This window comes from Pelodiscus sinensis, chromosome 10 (genome assembly GCF_049634645.1).
Source record: "Pelodiscus sinensis isolate JC-2024 chromosome 10, ASM4963464v1, whole genome shotgun sequence".
Taxonomy (NCBI): Eukaryota; Metazoa; Chordata; order Testudines; family Trionychidae; genus Pelodiscus; species Pelodiscus sinensis.
Genome location: NC_134720.1, coordinates 11416544 through 11441366, shown reverse-complemented (window position 1 = coordinate 11441366; position 24823 = coordinate 11416544). Strand labels below are relative to the sequence as shown.

General features: G+C 41.3%; 1 protein-coding gene and 1 non-coding gene across 4 annotated transcripts in view; one reads left to right on the top strand and one right to left on the bottom strand.

The window, feature by feature from the left end:
* The window catches only part of NMNAT3 (nicotinamide nucleotide adenylyltransferase 3), an 84297-nt gene that overhangs the window by 54430 nt on the left and 5044 nt on the right, over positions 1 to 24823 (top strand). The window contains exons 3-4 of one of the 3 annotated variants that reach the window (XM_006124986.4): positions 2071 to 2254; positions 13924 to 14033. The exons of 1 other annotated variant lie outside the window; for it this stretch is intronic. In XM_006124986.4, coding sequence (XP_006125048.1) covers positions 2071 to 2254; positions 13924 to 14033 — 294 coding nt within the window. Of the gene's footprint in view, positions 1 to 2070; positions 2255 to 13923; positions 14048 to 24823 lie in introns of all 3 variants that reach the window. One more of the 3 variants, XM_025185610.2, reaches the window with a different exon arrangement.
* Positions 3455 to 3729, bottom strand: LOC142830874 (18S ribosomal RNA). Its single transcript, XR_012906406.1, has one exon. It is a non-coding gene; the product is annotated as an 18S ribosomal RNA (ribosomal RNA).

Genomic DNA, 24823 nt, shown 5'->3' with positions numbered 1-24823 from the left:
TCATATTTATAAGCCAATTTTCAGAAAGAACAAGGGGAGAGGAGGCTGTGACACACAGTACTTCTTTCAGGGTATTGCAGTTACAGGTAACTTATTCTTACTTGGATAACGTACTGCAATCCAACTTGAGCTTTTAGTTCTTTTATTAAATACATTTGTTGTGGGGCATAGTTATAAAAGAACAAATATCTTCTATCTTATTTTTTTAGAAATTTTGAAAACTAATGAAATGAAATTTGTTGTTTAGTTTATTATAAGCAAAGTACCTTATATAATGTAAATAAAATATGTAAGTCCATAGTGTACTAAACTCCCTCCCTAACTGGAGATCCATTATAGCATTGTATTATCAAAGCAGTTGATTTATTTATCAGTGTTGTTAATAATAATCTCACTGGTAGTACTGTAAGTTTAGACAACATTTAAAACATTTTATGTACCTGTCATATATTATTCAATATTTTAGATGAATTTTCACCATTTGTAAATTAAAATCCTGGAACTTTCTAAAGCCTTGTCTTCATTAAAAGGAAGATTGCCGCTGCCAAGATACATTTTCCTTAGTTCGATTTAGTGAGTCTAATTAAGATTTGCTAAATTTAACACGGAGGGCACCCCCACAGGCATCCGGTACACCTCTTTTGTGAGGAGTAAGGGAAGCTGACCGGAGTGTTTGCTCCCATTGGCTTCTCAGTGTGGGAATACCGCCAAGCTTGGTTTAATGTAAGTTGGGTACCTTAAGACAAGCTGCTGGGTCTAGTGTAGACCTGGCCTACCTGAGGTAGATTTAATGACAGTAACTTGCCTGTTCCTTGGATTATTTTCTAGCTCTACAGACTGCATTGCCTATATTAGGATAACTTAAAAGAGAAGATGCTTTAAGATGGATTTTTCAAAGCAAATGCATGCCAATCCTGTTGAATTTTAATGGGATTTGTGTGCCTAACTCCCTTAGACTCTCTTGAAAATCTTACTCTTAATATGTAAAATGAAATTGCAAACTATTGGATTACAGTGTCATGTTCAAGTATCAGAAACAAATTATGAGGCTTTCAGGATAGACCTCTTTGTAGAACAGAAGTTGGCCTCAGTAGGGTGATGTGATTATTTTCTTTGTTCAGTAATAAGTCAGTTATAAAGAGATCTGTTTTTATCTTCCTTTTTCTCCATACACAGTACAGATATTAGAAATGTCTAGGTTAGATCTATAAAATATCTTAGCCCAATCAGTATATTATTGAAACATCTCTGCTCTGCACTCTGTTCTTATCCATTCTGAGGACATGAAACTTATGTTTGTTGCTGCCTTTTTCTGCTGTTTCTATTTGGATAAATGTTATAGCTTTCATGGGATGATTTAATCTACTTTTATTTCCTGACATGAATTTGGGGCTGCCGAGTCTGACGAGAGCTTGTAGCGTTAATGGTTACAGTAGCTGGAAAAAATGGCCATTTTTTTTATTTAAGTAACATGATCAACCAGATGGAAAGCAAGCTTCATGGCAGATAAACTCGGCAAGGATGTTTTGCCACAGTGTTTTAAGTCTTGTTTTAAAACACTTTCATCACCTATCTTATGCTATAAAAATGGAATTTTTGAATTCTACTGATTTTTCCTGTTTTATGCTAGTAAACAGTACATCAGAGAACTGCTACAGTGTTACCTAGTGTAATCCTTCCTTTAGCTTGATGAGGAAGCATGATAATCTTGTTAAACGGTAGGCATGAGATACTTGGAAATAAACTCTGGTCGATTAAAACATTCATCTTCTAGGCTGTCTGAAAGCTGCAATGATACAGTTACTTGAACTAAAAATTCATTAACCTTCTCTTCAGTGAGCTTGATCATCTGCATTATAAATTACAAGCATTTCTATTTGCAGGAAGTTATATACTCAACCTGCTTTCCTTTTAATATTGTGTAGTGGAATTAACATTTCAATAATATAACTTTGAACAGTGTAATCACAGAAGAACATTACTTTTTAGTTTTTACATAAATGTTGGTTTCCTTTTAATCACCATTTAAAAAAATCCCTAAAATGTAGATTTTTTTCTTGTCTTCCCAAGGAAGGTATCAGGTGATTGAAGGTATCATTTCGCCAGTCAGTGATAACTATGGTAAGAAAGGCTTGGTTTCAGCAAGGCACCGGATAGCAATGGCTCAACGTGCTCTGGAGACATCAGACTGGATTAGAGTAGATCCATGGGAGAGTGAACAGGAGAAGTGGACCGAGACGGTAAAGGTGCTGAGGTAATCATGTTTATTTTTGTGTATGGAATTGCCACAGGCCACAATCGATCTCAAGGGGCAGCATTTTTCATGTCTGCATTTTAAAAGAGCTACACTGCAATACAAAGGGCAGAGACCTCTATATGTTCATTAAGGCAAAGTATTAATTAGACTAGTGGTTTTTAAACAGGGTATATGTACCCCGGCGGAAACTCAGAGGCCTTCCAGGAGTTACATCAACTCAGTTAGATATTTGCTTAGTTACACAACAGCCTACAGAAAAATCACTAGCAAAATCAGTACAAATTAAAATGTCATACAGACAATGACTTGTTAATACTGCTCTATATACTGAAGTGTAAGTACAAAAATAAGAAAAAAACAGTTTTTCAATAATAGTCTGCAAATCCAAATTACAATTTTGTATTTGTATGTCTGAGTTTGTAAGCTAATAGTTTTTAAATAAGACGAAACTTGGGGTACACACAGCAAATCAAACTCCTGAAAGTGATACCATAAGAGAGACTGAGAGCCACTGTTTTAGGCCAGTGATTCCTAACCTTTTTCCCATGGAGGAACTCCTAAAATAATTTTTCATATCCCAAGAAACCCCTACCTATAAAAATGTTTGTTTGGCCAGAAAAAGTTGACAGTGGGGAGCGCAATTCAATTATTTTTGGTATTATCTAATCTTTTTTTCCCGCAAACAATGCACAATGGAACGGGGCAATTTTCGTCTCCAGTCCATGTAAAGCCCATGGCCAAGTAACTGTCCTTGGCAGGGCTCGACAATTAGTGTAATCTACAAGCAGTCTGTACATGCACAGCATGCTGAACTGCGTGGCTGGCGAGCAGGGCTCGCCGCCACTTGGTGAGCCCTGGTCATTGGAAAGGCGAATTTTTTTTAATATCAGTCACTTCTCTTCCTGTTTCATTCATACTTGGCTCTGATCATTTTGATTCATTTTCACTGTCCTCTCCTTCACTGACGCCTTCTTTTATACACTTCCACATTTTTTTTATTTTTATGGCCGTATGAAAATACTGTTACGTAGGTGAGATTTTAGATACACAAAAACAACCACAGTTTCAGTAAAAACGTTAATTGCAAAACTGCACAAAGACTACAAATCCACAAAATAGCGAACAAGCATAATGTTCCCGCAATATTTCAAGGGGTATTTGGAATTGTTCGTGGTATTTCAAAAATTTTATTTATTTAGTCCACAGTTTCTCGTGGAACCCCTGACAATGGTCTTCGGAACCCTGGTCATTTATGGTCGGAACTACGACGGTATCTGATCGTCTTCGAACCTCCGACTTTCGTTCTTGATTAATGAAAACATTCTTGGCAAATGCTTTCGCTTTGGTCCGTCTTGCGCCGGTCCAAGAATTTCACCTCTAGCGGCACAACACTGTTTTAGGCTGTCTGCCAAAGCAGAAACAAAAGGAAGTGATTCATTCTTGCCCAGAGAGAGATGAGAAGCAATTTAGCTGTTGTTTGTGTATCATCTGCATTCTGATAAGGAGCTAGATCTATGAGCTATTAAACCTCATGAACTAAAGAGCCAGATAGATTCACGGAGGTTAGATCTATCAATGGCTATTAGCCAGGATGTATAGGAATGGTATCCCTAGCCTCTGTTTCTCTGGAGGTGGGTGATAGGGGAGGGATCACATGAGGATTACCTTTTGTGTTCCCTCCCTCTGGGGCATCTGGTATTGGCCACTGTCATCAGACAGGATACTGGGCTGGATGGATCATTGGTCTAACCCAGTATGGCTGTTCTTATGTTCTGACTTGCTTAAACTTTGTTCTCTGCAAGATAACATCTGAGCAGGACTCTCACTCAATGTTCCCTACTGAAGCTCTTAGGCTATTAGAACAGTAGTATTGAGATTTTACACAAGTCCCCTTACACTAGAGGTCACACACCATCCAGGACATATTAGCTACCATTATTGGAACCTTTCAGTGAAATCCTTCTTGACTGGAGTAACTGAAGGAGCTCCATGCGAAAGTCCATGTGTCTTCATGTATTGCTCCAGTTCTTCAATAGACTCAGCACTGATCCTGCTTTGGGATCCTTTTTTGCTCTTTACCTACCTTTTTTGCTCTCTACCTACTTTCAGTCAGGTCTAGTTCTTTTTTGCTATTAAATGTATTTTCTATGCCAAGACTGCAGTGGCCTCTGGGATGAACTTGGAGCATTCTAAAGTTCTCAGAATGGCTTTGTTTCCTTTAAGACCAGTTCACTGGACACTGACATCACTGACAGGAACCTGTCACAATGGTATGCCAGTTTCATTTTACACTGTTATAATGTGGGTGGCTGCCTGAACGCAAGAATGACAAGGCTTATTTGATCCAAGATAGGGTGGTTTCCTCTGCCTGCCTTAGGATTCTTTCCATCTGATACAAAAAGCAGTTATGTAGTCCTCACTTCATAAGCTTGCAAAGCACTTTTGCGTGTGTTCAGCCACGAGAGAGAATTCTACCCATGTTTGTCTTCCTCCCGGAAGAAAGAACAGATTTCATCTACATGAAGTGCAAGCTGGTCGACATTTTGGAAGAAAAAATTAGAGGACTGGAGTCCTAAGTGTCGACCCTACGCTCGATCAGAGAGAATGAAGACTTCCTCGATAGAAGGCAGCGTTTAATCCTTCAAGCACGGCAGGCAGAGGAGCCAGAGAGGGCAGTACGTGACCAAGAAGAGAACTGGCAGCATGTAACTTCTAGAAGGGGAAAAAGGCCAACGCGGGAATCCCCCAATGCTATAGAGGTAAGTAATCTCTTTCAAGCTCTTTCCACAGGCTCTGCAGTGCTGAAAGCTTTGGAAGAAACCTCACAAGGAAGAAACCAGAAGGGAACACCATCAACTGGAAGGCATGGGATGCATAGTCCTAGGGATGGGGGCTCCACGGCCACCACCCCCAAAAGAAAATGACGGGTGGTGGTGGTCGGGGACTCCCTCCTAAGAGGGACTGAGCCATCCCTCTGCCGTCCGGACCCGGAATCTCGAGAGGTATGCTGCTTACCGGGAGCTTGCATTCAGGATGTCACTGAGAGGCTTACAAAGCTGATTAAACCTTCAGATCGCTACCCCTTCCTGCTTCTACACGTGGAAACTAATGATACGGCCAAGAATGACCTTGAGCGGGTTAGTGTGGACGTGTATCTTACCTCTTTTTTATAGTCTTTTCGTGTCTTGCTCTTGGCCTTGTTCTTGCTTTCTATTGCAGTTATTCTTGGTTTCAGGGTTAATCTTCCTTCAGTCTCTGAGAGGGAAAATTCTCCCCAGGTGGTATAGTAAGAGAAGATTACTGAGTAATTTTGCTTCTCTGAAGATACCTTTTTGGCAGGGTTTCTCTCACACACCCTTCCATCCTTATCCCTTATCTTCAGAGTTTGAAAGGAAACTGTTTTTGAGATGATGTTTGTCTTCATCCTTATTTTTATTGCTTGTTTTGAGGTATCAACTTTTCAGTCTTTTTTTTCTTTTTGTGATTAAGTGATATTTTCTTCCGGAAGGGTGGTAGTGAGAGGTGTTATTTTCTACTTAACCAGGAACTGATTGGAAAGTTCCAAGAGAAGGGGAGGGGTGCATGTGTGAAGGGAGAGAAAGAGGAGGGAGACCACCAGTAGCCAAAGACCACAGGTCTCAGTGTCTTACTGCTGACCTTGGGGCTTTTAGAACTTAAGAACTTGGGGAGTTTCTCTTTTCTCGCATTAGGGAGGTCAAGAATCAGTTGTGAGAATCTGACCAGAATAATGCTTTCAGAGAAGCCCAGCTACTAGATAAGCAATTCTTCTGTATTGGCTTTGATGACTGTTCTAAGGTCTGCATGGCATACTACAAAATGCATATCTCTGGATTCTAGTATAGGAGGGGGAAAACAAGAGAAGCTGACAATCTACAAATGTCTTTTGAAATGACTTTTTTAACTGGATTTTTAAACAATTGATTTTGGTGCATACAGCTGATTAGGAACAAGTTTTCAGCCATGGTCTGAATTTTCATGGGCAAAATATGTGCATTCAGGCATCTTGTATGCATATGTTCACAGGTGACACATTGAGTGAAGTTGTCTGACAATTAAAGTACTCCCATTCATTTAGTCTACATGTTTCTGTAATGACATGCCTACATATTTATGGTTTTGTAGTATTTAAAGATTTTATCCACTTACTAGGATAAGAATTAAGGCTATGAAAGCACTACATCCTTTTGATTGTGGTCCTGATCATTTCTTTTAAAATGGAATGGTATCAATGTTATAGGTTCAACATCTACTACTAATACTTATGTACAGTATACTGCTGTTCTCGCATGAAGCGTGTATCCTCTAAAGATTAAACTAATATCAACCCTTCAAAGCCAGAGCTTGAATTGTCTGATAACATTGCTCTACAGCCAAAATGCTTCTGAAATAAATGTAGTCAAACTTTACTAATTCTGGGTCACTGAGAACGAAAATGATGCTTAAAATTGTTGATTGGCTCTAGTTTTCAAGATATGCTATTGGGTCAGTATATACGACCCTTGACTTGCGAATGGCAAAGGATAAGTGAGTTATAAAGGGAAGGGATCTCAATTTAAACCAGAAATGACTAAAATACATCTTTGACTGGATCTATGAATAAATCTATGACTGGGTTTGGACAGTACTTGCTTTTTAGGCAAAACAATGAATGATGCAATCTGAAGCTGGTATTGCATCATACATGATATGAATTGCATCATGTTATTCCTAGAAGTCATGGATGATGCAATCATAACGAAGCTTACATCACTCTGCTGAACAAATTGCCCAATATCAGCTCTAGAAATCATACAGTGTCATGCTCTCTTATATGTCAGTGTTTGATTTTGCAAAGGGACACATTTCTATTTAGCCAAAGTGAGCAGAGATGCCTCGTACTTGTGTGAACAGTGCAGATAACTTCTGCTATGTTTGTGGTGAAGTGACTTTTGCATCACAAAAGCGCAGTATAACCACTATGGTTAAGAAAGCCTATCACCTTTATTTTGGCTGCAAAATTGGAGATCAGGACAAGAGGTGGGCCCCACACATATGCTGCAACACTTTGTACAACAAATCTTCACCAGTGGTTGAACAGGAAAAGGAAATCTATGCCTTTTGCAGTGCCAATGATTTGGAGAGAGCCAACAGATCATACCAGCAATTGTTACTTCTGCATATGGTGCCTCCAGTTGGGAAAGGTGTGTCAAAGAAGAAAAAGTGGACTGTGCATTATCCAAACATTCCATCAGCTATACACCCAGTACACCACGGAGAAGGACTGCTGGTTCCTGATGCACCAGAACCATTCTCACTTGAGTCAGATGAGGAAGAGGATGAAACTTCTGGTCCTGAACCATCAATGTCACAGGACCCATATTTTCTCCCATCCTCCTCCTCTGAACCACACCTCATAACACAAGGTGAACTGAATGACCTTGTCAGGGATTTGGAACTACCCAAGAGTAAGGCAGAGCTGTTGGGCTCCAGACTACAGCAGTGGAATCTCCTGGCAGGTGATGTTAGGGTTTCCATGTTCCATGACCATCAAAAGGATCTTGTCCCATTCTTCTTCATGGAAGGTGATCTTGTAGCCTGCAACAACATTGATGGTGTGATGACAGCCCTCAACATCATTCAAGATCCAGATGAGTGGAGACTGTTAATTGATTCTTCGAAGATGAGTCTTAAAACTGTTTTGCTGCATAATGGCAATGTTTTGCCATCAATTCCAGTTGGCGGAAAACCTCCTCAAGGCATACAAAAGCCTTGGTTGCAACATGTCACTAAAGATACATTTTTTGCACGCTCATCTAGATTTTTTTCCACCGAACTGCAGAGCAGTGAGTGACGAGCATGGCGAGCGATTTCACCAGGACATTGCAACAATGGAGAAATGCTATCAGAGCAAATGGATCCCATCAATGCTTGCAGACCATTGCTGGACAGTGACAAGAGATGCTCCACTTAATGAATACAAGAGACAAGCCAAGAAGCGCTGAGTAGACACTGAATAGGACTAAACTATGTACATAATAGTTTTTTGCCTTTTGTTTCATAATAAATTTTATTTATATAACCCTTTTGCTGATTTTTAAAGTGTTACATAAACAGGACAGGTGAAATATTATCATGTAAAGCAACCATAAACACTTGAAAAGACCTAGGTTTACAATTTATGATTAAAACTCTACTATCTACACAATATACACAGACGTAAAATGTAAAAACTTAAATATCTTGGAAACAGTAGCCAATCTGTTGTTTTAATTGTCATATTTGAATTCAGCACATCAAAATACATAATAAATAGCACATTTTATTTCTGAAGCAGACGACTTCTAAAAAATTGTAGACCAGTGTAACCAGAATGTTTATTCTGAATGATCTACATATCCTGACTCTTTAGTCTTAAATTTTCAAAAGCAAACAGTAATTTTGGAGTCCTTGCTTTTTTGATATCTGACTTGACACCCAATAAAGGGGACTGCTTTTCTGTTGAGTGCCAGTACTCAAGTAGGCAACCCCAAAATCACCAGTCACTCTTGAAAATTGTCCTTAATTTCTCCAGTTTAAGTTAAGAAATTAAGTAATATTAAACATGCAAAACCAGGCATGGGAAGTCTAAATAGACTAGGGATCAGATATGGAGAAAAATCTCTCTTGGCCAAGGCCCTTCTTTGTATTAGTACTCCCAGAAGCGAGTTGTTAAATACATCATGGTGGGTGATATTACTTGCTCTGTTTCTATTTGAAAACATAGAGGCTATGTCTAACTGCCCCCGGTTTGTGCAAAAAATATGCAAATGAGGAGAAGCATAGACTATCGCCATGCCTCATTTGCATAATTAATGAGACTTCATTTTTGCGCGAAAACCCCCTCTTCTGCAAGAGCCATTCTTCCACATTTTTTCCACATTAATTATGTAAATGTGGCGCAGTGATAGTCCATGCTTTGCCTCATTTGCATATTTTTTGCGCAAAATGGTGGCAGTGTAGACAAGGCCAGACATTAGTGAATAAATCAATTGAACGACACAGTTCCTCAGATCAGATCAGATTTAGTCTGTATTTCATGAGATCTCCAAGGAACGTAAGTGTGTTACAATTGTGTTATTGATTTAGCATTCTCATCCACAGCCATCTGTCCTCACTATGGGATGTGCTTTTTCTCCCTCTGATTAGAACCTCCCTCTAGACTTGCTGCACATAGCTAAGAGGCTGAGACACAAACCTTCCAGGATTGTCCAGAAATGAGTATCAATTGGGCGTGTTATTCTTCACTTGTTTTCCTAAGCAGTCATGTTGCATAACTATTAGATAACTTTCCCTGATCTATCCTAGGGAGTTATTTAAAAATAACCCCCCTCATTTTGAAATAATAAGCAGAGCATCCACATTACCAAGACCATTATTTCAAAATTAGGGGCTGGTTATTTTGAAATAATAATTCCTGCTTTCCTCAGGGAATAAGGCTTATTTCAAAATAGTTATTTTGAAATACTAGTAGTGTGGATTACTCCCCCGCAGTAATTATAAGTAATTACTCCCCAGTGCTTCCTGGGCTCTAAGTCAAAGTAGCTCATCCACAATAAGGGAACCTGCCTCGGACTAATTTTTCAAGGCTCCTCTGTAGGGGGGACACCCTATTTCAATTTTGTTATTTCAGGAGTTATTTCAAATTTAGTTATTTTGAAATAATTTTCTAGTTTAGACGTGCCCTCTGTGACTCTCCATCAAAGAAGCAGCTGCAATTGTTCCAAGAGAAATGAGTTGTGTACTTATTCAGGCCTTGATCCTGCAAGCCTTCTGTACCCACAGCTTCCTTTGAAGTCAGTAGACATGTTGCTTGTAAGCATTTAGTTTGTAAAATACTTTGAAATCCTTCAGGATAAGAGGTGCTCTATAGGAGTAAACTATATACGTGCATATTTTGTTAGTGACTATGATCATAGTATTGTGGGAGCAACCAAGTACACAATCTGTACAGAAAATGTACCTGAATAGAATTATGAAGTGTTTTGGGTACCAACTGTTCAGGTGGAGAGTTCACGTATTCATGTTATAAATTCTGTTCATACTGGTTTCGTTTTAGCCCTTTAATTATCACAGCATGCACTAATATTAGAGAGCATTAATAACCCACCTTTGTGACAGTTTCTCATATTTTTTTATTAATAAATTGTTACCTAAATGTTAAAATTTAAGAGGGTAATGGAAAGGAAAAAGTGACAAGCTTTTTAACAAGAATAAGAGTAACATTTTGTCTCAAAGCAGTGACTTAGCTCTCTGCTTTCTAGCTGAATAAGCACGAATACCTGAAGCATTGTGCTTCAAATGTGAAGGCAGTGTTTTGGTAAAATAGCATGCTAAGCAATCTGCATTGTTACTGCCATTTTTGTTGAAGACATAATAGTGGTGGCGCGTCCGCTAGCACAAATTGGCTGGTGTATACCAGTATATACAATATACTCTTATCCTGATTACTTTCCTCACTGTAAGCGTCTCTAGAATTTTAGTAGCAAGCTGCAAGATACTGTGAAATCAGAAATAGAAAGTCAAAATCAAGCATTATTGTACATAGCTCTCTCTTCTCATGGGCAAGTTGAATTACACGCTTTACTGTGTTGGTATATTGTGTCTTTTTAGGGGATTTGATGATAACTTACTGTTCTGGTTTCATTTTTTTTCTTGATGATTAAAAGTGTGATAGCAAAGCAAAATATTTGTTTGCATAAATATTTATATATGATGATTTGATGCAGGCAATCTAGATTATCTTCCCTTACATTTTGGGGAATCTGTCTTTGAAATTTGTTGGGAGAATTGAGAGGCTCAGTGAAAATAAAACCATTGTTTCAAGGATTTTTCCCTCCTCATTATGGGTATGATTTGACAAAATATCACCCAAATTGCTGTGCCAGTGGAAGGCTTCTGTGGCTTTGCATTGCCCTATGTATCCCCACCCTACTTCTGAATGAATTTCTGTGAGCTTTTCTCATTGTGGGTGATAGTAAAGGCAATTTTGGTGGATTGCTAAAAAAAAAAAAAATCTGGTTGTGAAATAAATTCTAACAAGATTAGCAGGACCTACAATGTGGAGGAGAAATGAGAGTTGTTCTTTTTAAATTTTAGGCTGTGCATGGTGTGCAATATGTTCCTCGTGCACAGTGAGCTGGGGGAAGGAGGGATGCAATGCATCAGATTCCACAGTCAGTTGCTGTGTAAAATATTTCAGCCAGACCAGAAAGCTATATTGTTAGTAAACATGTTGTATTAAATGCTGTACCCCTGTTGTGACTGAAGGCTGACTGGAATATATTTACACTAAGGATTAATTTAGAACAGAGCAATTAGATTTGTAGTGATATTAATGATCAAAAGTGTCATTATTTTAACTCCACCAATAATGTAGACAGCATTCCCTGAAAGAGAAAAAATAAATACATTTAAAGTTGCTGCCTAAGTATTCCCCAGAAATACCTACTTGTGGCCACAATATATTATAAATAGGAAAAAATTGTATTGGACATCAGGGAATTGGGCATTGCAAGTTGGGGATGCAGAACAGTGTGCGTGCATTGGGGTTTACAGAGACAGCATAAAGTCACTGAAGACTGATTTATCCAGGTCTTCATCTTCCTTTTGATATAAAAAATGCTTGCATCAAGAGTCCCATACAACAGTCTATCTATAAAATCAAAATGGCGCTCATCAAAAAACCTGTTGTTTTTTGCCACAGCTCAGCCAGCTCTTGCCAGATTTGTGCACTGGGGTGCACCTGCTTACTTTCACCTTTGCTCTCAGTGCAACCTGTCAGTAATGGGGATTAAGACATGGGCTATGTCTAGACTGCAAGCCTCTTTCAAAAGAGCCTCTTTCGAAAGATACTTTCGAAAAAGCCTCTTTCGAAAGAGAGCGTCTAGACTGCACGTTGAACTTTCAAAAAAGCGGCTTGCTTTTTCGAAAGAAAGCATCCAGTGAGTCTGGATGCTCTCTTTCGAAGAAGCCCTATTTACATTGAAGAACGCCTTCTTTCGAAAGAGGAACTTTCGAAAGAAGGCGTTCTTCCTCGTGAAATGAGGTTTACAGCCATCGAAAGAAAAGCCGCGTTCTTTCGATTTAATTTCGAAAGAACGCGGCTTGAGTCTGGACGCAGGGGAAGTTTTTTCGGAAAAAGGCTACTTTTCCCGAAAAAACCCGTGAGTCTGGACACAGCCATGGTTGGAAGGAGATTCTTGTAGGTCAAGTATATTGAGCAGTTCAGGGGGAGTTTGCAGCTCTACAAAGGCAGTTTCTCGGGGTACAGCTACACTTTCGGGATATTGGACTATACCAAAGTAGTATTCTGCATCTTCATAGTAAGCCCATGATTTCAGGCTCATTGTTCTGACGTCCCTGTAAACCTCATTCTAATGAGGAGTAAGGGACATTTTTTAATAGCGCTTTATTTCAAAATTTGGCACTGTGTAGATAGCTTATTTCATCATTTGGTGCTATTTCAAAATAGCATTGAAATAAGCTATGAAATTTATGTAGCTCTAATTGCGTATCTTATTTCGAGTTATGGTGCACCCTCAGTGTGTCAAACCTCTTAAGGATTTCCTGATGGGATATCTATCTAGTAGTAATGGTTACTGGTTACCTGGAGCAGACTCCAACCCAACATGGACAGCGGGCTACTGCAGCCCGGCTAGGCCCACTGCACCATGCTGTAGGCTGGGGTCGTGCTCCAGCCCAGCCAGGCTGGAACAGCTCCCCACTCACATTCAGTGAACCGTGGTGGGCCCAGCATAGCTGAGGCAGCTCCCTGCCCGTCCACAGTGCAGCATGATGGGCCTGGCCTGACCAGAGCATCCCCTGCCCACAGATAGGGACCACTCCAGCCCAACCACGTGCCCCATGCCACAAGCGGGGGGCAGCTTCAGCCCAGCCCACTCCTGTTTAAGCAGTTAGCTGGTTAAACGTAATGGTTAACAGGTTAACAGATTAAACGGGATTTTTCATCCCTAAGGGTATTTCGAACTACCTGTTAAACCTCATTGCAGGAGGAACAACAGATAGTTTGAACTAGGGCTTTATTTCAAACGCCCCTTTCACTGCTGCGCGTTGACGCTGGCAGTTACTTTGGGCTTGTAAATTTCAAAAATGGTGCCCGGTTGGGAAGATGCAAATCAAGCACAGGATATTTAAATCCCGGGCTTGATTTGCAATTCCAAATGTCTACATTTGCATCCCTAGTTCGAATTAGGCTGCAAGTGTAGACATACCCTAATTCTAACAATCTTTAGTTGATTTGGGACTCCCAATACTGAGGATAATCAAGTTGCAAGGAGACTGGTGTCAAGGAGGGACAGAGACATGTAGGAGCAGTAAGAACTATTACTAGGAGACACAGCAGGAAGGCTGATACGGTAGCTATGGGGAATATAAGGACTGGGGACTGTAACCAGTATGTAGAGCTTTTGTGTATTGTACAAGAATGTTAACTACCATTGATACTAATCGTTTGAGGTAGAGAATAAATATGATGAAATCTTCACATGTCTCATTAAAGTCTGAAGTGCATAAAAGCAGATTGTGTTCTAGAAGCCAAAAGTGCCAGGTAATCACTTTGTGTACCTCTGAGAGGATTACCTCACACCAAAGCCTTTATTTTAACACAGGCACCATTATAATGACTTGCTCAGCTCGCTCCAGTTCAGGAAGGAACTCACAAGAAACAGTTGGCCCATAGAAAGAGCTACTGAGGATTTCTTTTCTTCATTGGACCCAGGTTTGTTTATTATGGTAAACAGTGATCTTTGTTTAATTAGTTTAAACAAGATACCTCTACCAGATTACACTAACAACGGTGGGAAAGTTGGACATAGTATTTGGTTATTATGATGGTTGGAGCTTTATGCCAAAAATAAACAAGTTCAAATGCCTGCAGGACTGCAGCTATAGTGTCTGCCATATTGAAATAAAATTGTACTCCATTTTGGGTTGGTATTTTCAGTTTTGGGGTTTCTAATCCCTGATTAATCTTTTAAAAATCTAAATATTTTCTCTTGAAGCTGAAATGGTGACAGTATGAGTTGGTTGCCATGCTGATCTTTCATGGAAGGAGTAAGACAAAAATGAAAAAAAGGTTAAAAAATGTTACTGAAAAGTATAAAATTACTTCTAATTGTAATACTAACATTGGACTATGTATATCATATGTAGTACCCCAATAATATGTAAACATTTAATTAACATAAAAATAATAGAAATAATTTTCTTTCTTCCTACCTACCTACCTACCAACCAACCAACCAACAAAATGTTCTACTTGGGGATTTTCTATTTCATCATACAGTTGCCCAGGTCTGTGGTTAGTTGAGACACTGCTAGACTCCTAGATTTCTAAGGATGTTTCCTTTTTCTCTCCATAGTACTTTCAACGTCTTTAGGCAGAGATAACCTCTTTTCTCTTACATTAAAAGTTTCTCATGATGCAGCTCTTAAAGCCTCTGTGTTCTAGGGCAACCTGGTGGGCGGGGGAGGCAGCTCTCCACGCTGCCATTCCTTCCCCTCTCATGTCTGGAGCCACATCACTTGGGGTATGTCTACACTACAGCACTAATTCGAACTAACTTAATTCGAATTAGTTAATTCAAACTAAGCTAATTCGAACTAGTGCATCTAGACCTAAAAACTAGTTCGAATTAGCGTTTTGCTAATTCGAACTAGCATGTCCACATTGAGTGGACCCTGAACCGGGGTTAAGAATGGCCGGAAGCAGTGCCAGCAGGGCATTAGATTAGGACTTAGAGCGTGGAGCTGCTATCTCAGGCTAGACGAGGGCTGTGCATAAAGGGACCCAACCCCCACCCCGGACAGACAGTTCTCAGGGGTTCCCCACTCGCTTGTCTAACTCGATGAGGGACAGCAAAGCAGTCCTGGCTTGGAGTGCCCTGAGTGCCCACACTCGGCACATCACAGCACTCGGCCATCAGCCCGGCTGCACTTGCCACAGGCTGCCATCCGGGGAGGGAGTCAATCAGGGGGCTACAGGAGAGCTTCCACCCCGAGGAGCCCACAGAGCCACCTCAGTCCTCCCCATTGGGGGCTCGTACCCCATTCCTCCCTCACCTCCTTCCTCTTACCCCTCTCTAGCCCCCCTTCCGGATGTACAAAATAAAGGACACGTGTGTTCAAAAATAGAAACTCTCTTTATTGAACAGAACTCGAGGAGACTCGGAAAAGGAGGTGGGAGAGGGGAAGAGAGAGGCTGGGAGAGGGGAGGGCAACTAAAATGATGAGGGGTTTGGAACAGGTCCCATATGAAGAGAGGCTAAAGAGACTGGGACTTCTCAGCTTAGAAAAGAGGAGACTGAGGGGGGATATGATAGAGGTCTATAAAAGCACGAGTGCTGTGGAGAGGGTGCATCAAGAAAAGTTCTTCATTAGTTCCCATAATAGAAGGACTAGAGGACACCAAATGAAATGAATGGGTAGCAGGCTTCAAACTAATAATAGAAAGTTCTTCTTCACAAAGCAAATAGTCAACCTGTGGAACTCCTTGCTGCAGGAGGCTGTGAATGCTAGAACTAGAACAGAGTTTAAAGAGAAGTTAGATAATTCATGGAGGCTGGGGCCATGGAGTGGTATTAGCCAGGGGATAGAAATGGTGTCTCTGGCCTCTGTTTTGGAAGGCTGGAGATGGATGGCATGAGACAAATGGCTTGGTCATTGTCTTCGGTCCATCCCCTCCAGGGTAGCTGGTGTTGGCTGCTTTTGGCAGACAGGCTACTGGGCTAGATGGACCTTTGGTCTAACCCAGTATGGCCATTCGAAGCTCAGGTCTCAGGGTCGGAGGTCTCACTGGACCACATTGATTTTCATGCAAACCTGCTCCTGGGTGGCCAGGCTGGCAGCTCTCCTGCCCTAGATGGCCACTTTCCTGTGCCTAGTGCAGAGGTCGTGGACATTGGAGGCTTCCCCCCAAACCTGGATGAGGTCCACGATCTCTGCACTAGCCCAGGCAGGCGCCCGCCTCTTGTGGCCCCAGGCAGGCTCCAGGGAGCTGCCAGCCTGGTCCTGGGAAGAGGCGGAGGGCTGGGTGGCAGCGGGTGGCTGGTTCGTGCCATGCCAGGTGCAGGGTCTGCTGGCTGGGTGCTTGCAGGCTTGCACCTGGCACGGGCACCATAGCCAGACTGTGGCCCTTTAAGGGCTCCGGGGCTGGGAGGGGGGCAGAAGAGTTTCCCTGGTGGTGGCCAGAGTGGCCATCAGGGCAAGCTGGGGAGGGCTAGCCTCCCACTAGTTCGAATTAAGTGGCTACACAGCCCTTAATTCGAACTACTTAATTTGAACTAGGCGTTAGTCCTCGTAGAATGAGGTTTACCTAGTTCGAATTAAGCTCTCTGCTAGTTCGAATTAAGTTTGAACTAGCGGTTTGTATGTGTAGCGCCTATCAAAGTTAATTCGAACTAACATCTGTTAGTTCGAATTAACTTTGTAGTATAGAAATACCCTGAGAGGGTAGGGAAGTTCTGTCCCCACAACTTCTGTTGGCTGGGAATTGTGACCTCCTTGCCAGAGGAGGCTGTGAAGGCTAGGAGTATAATAGAGTTTAAAGAGAAGCTGGATAAATTCATGGAGGTTAGGTCCATAAAAGGCTATTAGCCAGGGGATAAAATGGTGTCCTTGGCCTCTGTTTGTCAGAGGCTGGAGAGGGATGGCAGGAGACAAATCGCTTGATCATTGTCTTCGGTCCACCCTCTCTGGGGCACCTGGCGCTGGCCACTGTCGATAGACAGGATACTGGGCTAGATGGACCTTTGGTCTGACCCAGTACGGCCGTTCTTATGTTCTTATGGAGAGCAGTGACTGATGGTGAGCCCTGCCCACGTGGAACCATCGGTTCCTTCCCCCCCACACACACCAAATGGGAGCTGCCTTAGATAAGTGCCCCTCACCCCAATCCCTGAGCCTTCTCCACCTCCCTAGCTCCCTCTTAGACCCCCACACCTGAACCATGAACCACCTCCTGTACTCTAATTCCTAGCCAGACCCCACTCCCACACTCCAAATTCCTTGGCCTCAGCCTGGAGCCACCTTCTGCATCCTCAGCTCACCCCAGAGCCTGCACCCCCAACAAGAGCCCTCATCCCTTCAATCCTAAGTCCCCATCCCACACACACACACATTCTGAATCCCTTAGCCTCACCCCCCAGATTGTCCATGTGCAGAATGAATTTTGTTATGTGCACTAGTATGGAGGTGATGTGTGACACATCACCTCCATATTGATGCACATAAAATTCATTGCACACATGGACATACAAAATTAGAGGGAACACTGGCTGTTGACTTTATCATCTCTCTGTTTTCTAGGAAGATGCAGGAAGTTTCTGCTCCCTTTGTGCCGTATGACAGAGAATCTGGACTGTGGTCAGCATTTATCAAGATTTGCTCTATAACCAGCAGTTGAGAGAGTGGTGTTAGTAAATGCTGACTTTTTAGTGGCAAGCCAATGTAACTATAGAATTCTCAGAGTCATCTGAGAAAATGGAAACTGGTGAATTTAGGCTTTTCACCATCTTTGCAAAAAGGTTTAACTATCAGACTGTAATGGCAGGTTTGTGAAGCTTGATGAAATTAAGAGTAATTTTCATATAAAATACGAATTTCCAACATATTTTATTTCTTTGCAAATGTATGCAAAGTAACACCTAGGGGTTTGTTTGGTTTGGTTTTTTTATACAGCCTGGTCATCGTAATTTTGTCCCTGACTGAAGCCATCTGTTTGTACGTAATGTACATTGTAAATAGAAGGGGCCAATGAGGACAGATTCAGATATGTGGATTTTAGACTGAATGAATGTTGTTTTATTAATTCTATAATGGTATAGCTGCTCAGTGCAACCCATTCTAGCAGCAGAGAAAAGGAGGAAGGCCATCTATGCTTCTTGTGTCATCTTTCTTCCCCCTTAGACTCCCAGCCAAAGGACTTCATAGACACTCAAAAACAAGGCTTTACTAGAACCTGCATTATTCTCAAGGCCTGTAACCCATAATGGGCTGGGAAACGCTCTGGCTTCATAGCATGCCTCAGGCTTCTCTCACCCCCGATCTTTTTCCTTGAAGTTGTGTTGATGATGTAAAATAAAGATAGCTGCTGAAAATTTAACTCTTTGGGTATCTCCAAATTATTTTCACTGAACTTCTGCTGTACTTTCCTTATTAAATGATAACAGCATTTTTCAGTATAGTAAATAGTATATAACAGTCATGGTATCCTCTGAATTGTTTTCTAATAATTTGCTGTGAATGGACTTCAAAATTACTTATGGTGGCTAATGTCATTTTAATACTTCTCTCCATCCCTTGCATGATTTTCTGGCAGGGTTTCACTTTTCTTATATAGTCACTGAATTAAGTTTCACCTGCAATACTTCTTTTCCTGCTTATGAGAGACACTTGATCTTCATTTCATTTTAAATTGAATTCTTTGCATTTCAAGTCTCCAAGTTGCTTTACATGAATAAATTTGTTGTCACCTTTCAAATGCTTTTACATGGCTTAGTCCAACAGCAATCTTTCTTAATTAAAGCTTCCTGGATAATCCAGCTCCTTTTTTTGTGTTAATGATTGTTTCTCCTCTGGCTAACCCCGTCCTCCTTCTCTGAATGACACTGCAGATTATTGTAGTTCATTTCTATCCATTATTGATTCAGACACACCAATCAAAAACTTGCAAAAAATTTTCCCAGTGTTACTTTTTTTTGGATTTATAGAGACATGACCTGAAATAAAGGCTGTTGTACTCATGAAAAATTGGAGCACTGGTTTTGTGGGCATTTGGGCTTTAGATCTATTATCAGTTGTGGAAGGTGCAGATCATTATTTGCCCGATGTCCTTGAAAATCCAAGAACATTACTTCCCCCTCCCCCACTGCATTGCCTTTGGAGGAAAAATGTCATGGTTATATTGGCAGCCTTTTTGTAAAACTAGTTATTTGTTAAATTTGGACTATTGTCCAAGATTTCTTTCCCCTTTCAAAGGATTTCATATTCTATTTCTTGTGTATGTGTGTGAGGATGGATAGTGTGTTGTCTGTAGTTTGAACTTGTAGCAAGCTTGGTTGTTTAAAATAATCTGTCAAAGGGCAGTGCATGTACATTTAGAGAGAGTGCTATGCACAAAGCAGCTAAAGCGATAAAACATTCTGTGATGTAGTAGTATATCCAGTACAGCCTGGGAAACAGATCAGAGTCTACTTCCTGGATTTTAATTTTAATTTTAATTTTATTTTGGCCTTTTAAAAAAGTGATCTGCAACATTTTAAAGAGCAAATGTTGCTATTTTTTAATGAGCAGCACACTAACTAGAGACTTTCAGGAAGCTTTGTCTCATATTGTACTGTTACTCCTTTTTGAATTATGCTGTTAGAAAAAATTCAGAGACTTTCAGCTTATTTCAGATAGGTACAGGCATTGATGATGGAGTTGGATATTTCTTTGATTCAGTCCTGTTTATTTACAGAGAGTTACAAGGATCTGTTTCCTTGAACACATGAGAATCAAACTAAAAGAAATAGTTTCTTGTTTTTAGTTCCAAGCCTCTGTCAACCAGCATTCAGCCCAAAAAGCTCTCTAAGTTTTTACTCAGGACAATATTCCCGTGCTTTTTCTGCTTTCTCCTTGGCTTTCTGCTCCTGTCCCTTAGAACATAACATAAGAACATAAGAACGGCCGTACTGGATCAGACCAAAGGTCCATCTAACCCAGTATCCTGTCTACCGACAGTGGCCAGCACCAGGTGCCCCAGAGAGGGTGGACCAAAGACAGTGATGAAGCGATTTGTCTCCTGCCATCCCTCTCCAGCCTCTGACAGACAGAGGCCAAGGACACCATTTTATCCCCTAGCTAATAGCCTTTTATGGACATAACCTCCATGAAATTATCTAGCTTCTCTTTAAACTCTACTATAGTCCTAGCCTTCACAGCCTCCTCTGGCAAGGAGTTCCACAGGTTGACTACACGCTGTGTGAAGAAGAACTTTCTTTTATTAGTTTTAAACCTGCTCCCCATTAATTTCATTTGGTGTCCTCTAGTTCTTCTATTATAGGAACTAATAAATAACTTTTCTTTCTCTGCCTTCTCCACACCACTTATGATTTTATAGACCTCTATCATATCCCCCCTCAGTCTCCTCTTTTCTAAACTAAAAAGTCCCAGTCGCTTAAACCTCTCCTCATATGGGACCCGTTCCAAACCCCTAATCATTTTAGTTGCCCTTTTCTGAACCCTTTCCAAGGCCAAAATATTTTTTTTTGAAGTGAGGAGACCATCTGTACACAGTAATCAAGATGTGGACATACCATAGTTTTATACAGGGGCAGTATGATATTCTGGGTCTTATTTTCTATCCCTTTCCTAATAATTCCTAGCATCCTATTTGCCTTTTTGACCGCCGCTGCACACTGTGTGGAAGTTTTCAGAGAACTGTCCACGATAACTCCAAGATCTCTTTCCTGATTTGTCGTAGCCAAATTAGCCCCCATCATACTGTATGGATAGTTGGGGTTATTTTTCCCGATGTGCATTACTTTACACTTATCCACATTAAATTTCATTTGCCATTTTGTTGCCCAATCATTCAGTCTGGTGAGATCTTCTTGGAGTCCCTCACAGTCTGCTTCTGTCTTGACTATCCTAAACAGTTTTGTATCCTCTGCAAACTTTACTACCTCATTGCTTACCCCTTTCTCCAGATCATTTATGAATAAGTTGAAAAGGATTGGTCCCAGGACTGACCCTTGGAGGACACCACTACTTACCCCTCTCCAATCTGAAAATTTACCATTTATTCCTACCCTTTGTTTTCTGTCTTTTAACCAGTTCTCAATCCAAGAAAGGACCTTCCCTTTTATCCCATGGCCATGTAATTTACACAAGAACCTTTGGTGAGGGACCTTGTCAAAGGCTTTCTGAAAATCCAAGTATACTATATCTACTGGATCCCCCTTGTCCGCATGTTTGTTAACCCCTTCAAAGAACTCTAACAGATTAGTAAGACAAGATTTCCCTTTACAGAAACCATGTTGACTTTTGTCCAACAAATTATGTTCTTCTACATGCTTCACAATTTTATTCTTTACTATTGTTTCGACTAATTTGCCCGGTACTGAAGTTAGACTTACCGGTCTGTAATTGTCAGGATTGCCTCTACAGCCCTTTTTAAATATTGGCGTCACGTTGGCTACCTTCCAGTCATTAGGTACGGAAGCCGATTTAAAGGATAGGTTACAAACCACAGATAATAGCTCAGCAGTTTCCCATTTGAGTTCTTTTAGAACCCTTGGATGAATGCCATCTGGTCCCAGAGATTTGTTAACATTAAGTTTTTCTATTTGTTCCAAAACCTCCTCTAATGACACTTCAATCCGGGACAGTTCCTCAGATTCATCACCCACAAAGGACGGTGCAGATTCAGGAATCTCCCCAACGTCCTCAGCCGTGAAGACTGAAAGCAAATAAATCATTTAGTTTCTCCGCAATGGCTTTATCGTCCTTGATTGCTCCTTTTATAGCTCGATCATCTAGGGGACCCACAGGTTTTTTTAGCAGGCTTCCTGCTTCTAATGTTCTTAAAAAACATTTTGTTATTTCTTTTTGAGTTTTTGGCTAGCTGTTCCTCAAAATCTTTTTTTGCTTTTCTTATTACATTTTTACACTTGATTTGACAGTGTTTATGTTCTTTTCTATTTATCTCACTAGGATTGGACTTCCACTTCTTAAAAGATACCTTTTTGTCCCTCACTGCTTCTTTTACATGGTGGTTAAGCCACGGTGACTCTTTTTTAGGTCTCTTGCTATGTTTTTTTAATTTGGGGTATACATTTAAGTTGGGCCTCTATTATGGTGTCTTTAAAAAGTTTCCATGCAGCTTGCAGGGATTTGGCCCTAGTCACTGTGCCTTTTAATTTCTGTTTAACTAACCTCCTCATTTTTGTGTAATTCCCCTTTTTGAAATTAAATGCGAGGGTGCTGGACTACTGAAGTGTTCTTCCCACCACAGGAATGTTGAATGTTATTATATTATGGTCACTATTCCCAAGCGGTCCTGTAAAGGTTATCTCCTGGACCCGATCCTGCCCTCCACTCAGGACTAAATCGATAATTGCCTCTCCCCTTGTGGGTTCCTGCACCAGCTGCTCCAAGAAGCAGTCATTTAAGCCATTGAGAAATTTGATCTCCACTTCTCTTCCTGAGGTGACATGTATCCAGTCAATATAGGGGTAATTAAAATCCCCCATTATTATAGAGTTCTTTATTTTGGTAGCCTCTCTAATCTCCCTCAGCATTTCAATGTCAGTATCGCTGTCCTGGTCAGGTGGTTGGTAATATATCCCTATTGCTAATTTCTTATTATTGGAGCATGGAATTACTATCCATAGCGATTCTATTGAACATGTTGATTCACTTAATATTTTTATTTCGTTTGATTCTACATTATCTTTCACATACAGTGCCACTCCGCCACCCACCCGGCCTGCTCTATCCTTTCTATATATTTTATATCCCGGTATGATTGTCCCCCACAGATTTTCCTCATTCCACCAGGTTTCAGTGATGCCTATTATGTCAGTCTCCTCATTTAATACGAGGTACTCTAGTTCACCCATCTTATTAGTCAGACTCCTAGCATTTGTGTACAAGCACTTTAAAAATTTACCACTGCTTATTTGTCTGCCCTTCCCTGATGCATTGGATTCCTTTGTATGCGGTTGTTTGTCTGCTCTGGCCCATGGTTTGCCCTCTCCCCTCCTCTCTTTCTGACTACAGCTTAGAGAATCTCTATCAATGGATTCTCCTCTAAGAGAAATCTCCTTCTGATTTATGTGCATCTCCGCACCGATCGGCTTTCCCCCATCTCTTAGTTTTAAAACTGCTCTACGGCCGTTTTAATGTTTAGTGCCAGCAGTCTGGTTCCACCCTGGTTTAGGTGGAGCCCATCCTTCCTGTATAGACTCCCCCTCTCCCAAAAGTGTCCCCAGTTCCTAATAAATCTAAACCCCTCTTCCCTACACCATCTTCTCATCCACGCATTGAGACTCTTAAGCTCCGCCTGCCTACCTGGCCCTGCGCATGGAACTTGAAGCATTTCCGAGAATGCCACCATAGAGGTCCTGGATTTCAGTCTCTTTCCTAGCAGCCTAAATTTGGCCTTCAGGATATCTCTCCTACCCTTCCCTACGTCATTGGTACCTACATGTACCACGACCACCGGCTCCTCCCCAGCACTACACATAAGTCTGTCTAGATGCCTCGAGAGATCCGCAACCTTCATACCAGCCAGGCAAGTGACCATACGGTTCTCCCGGTCATCACAAACCCAACTATCTATGTTTCTAACGATTGAATCACCCACTACTAACACCTGCCTCTTCCTAACTGGCATTCCCTCCCCCTCAGAGATATCCTCAGCGCTAGAGGATACCGCAACATCCTCTGGGAGTGGGGTCCCAACTACGGGATGGTTTCCCTCTGCTCCCATTGAATGCTCTGTTCCCTTGAGACTCTCATCCTCCTTAAGAGCACTGGGGCTCTCAGACTGGAGGTGGGACACTACTACAGTGTCCCGGAAAGTCTCATCAACATAGCTCTCTACCTCCCCTAGCTCCTCCAGTTCAGCCACCCTGGCCTCCAAAGCCCGAACTCGGTCTCTGAGGGTCAGGAGCTCCTTGCAACGGGTGCACACATATGCCACCCGCCCACAGGGCAGGTAATCATACATTTTACACTCGATGCAATAAACAGGATATCCCCCACTCTGCTGCTGGGCTTCTGTCTCCATTTTTCTAATGAATAAGTTTTAGTATAAACTGGGATTCTTTTTAAACCTCTGGAATATAGATTATTCTAAGAGTTATGTTTTAAAGAAGGTCAGAAGTCACTTGTGCCCTCTAACCTCCCCCTCTAAACTCCCTCTCCAAACTCCCCTGTTAGCTGTTCCTGGTCGCTGAGTCACAGGCTTATATAGCGCTGGTAGCCCCTCCCCCTGACTGAGGCTCAGCCAATTAACAGAGGCTTCTAGATTTCAAACCTTTTAGAAGCTCCTTCAAACAAACAAACCAAACAAACAAACCAAACAGACAAACACAAGCTCAGCACACTGCAAATAACTCCCCCACACACAAACACACACTCCAGACAGCCACTTACCACAAGGGTCCCATCTTTACTCCTCCTTTACCTGGAGAACTCCCTCTCCAAACTCTCCTGTTAGCTGTTCCTGTTCACCCTTGTATGTTTCTGAGGGATTTCTCACTTCATCTCTCTATTTCACACAGATAAACCTCTGCAATTCAATCAGTTCTTTGCCGGTGAATCTGTTGTTATATCATAGTTGTACCTTCACCTTTTGTGCTCCATTTATCTGTTTCCTCCTGGAGACTTGCATGCAACTTTGTTTTGGATAGGGGTCCGTGTCGTTTCAGCTATTTATTCCATAAAGGAGTTTTATTAAAGGAATTTGGTTGCTTTTTACATTTATCTTGAATCAAAGTCAGCTGTGAGACCCAATAGATC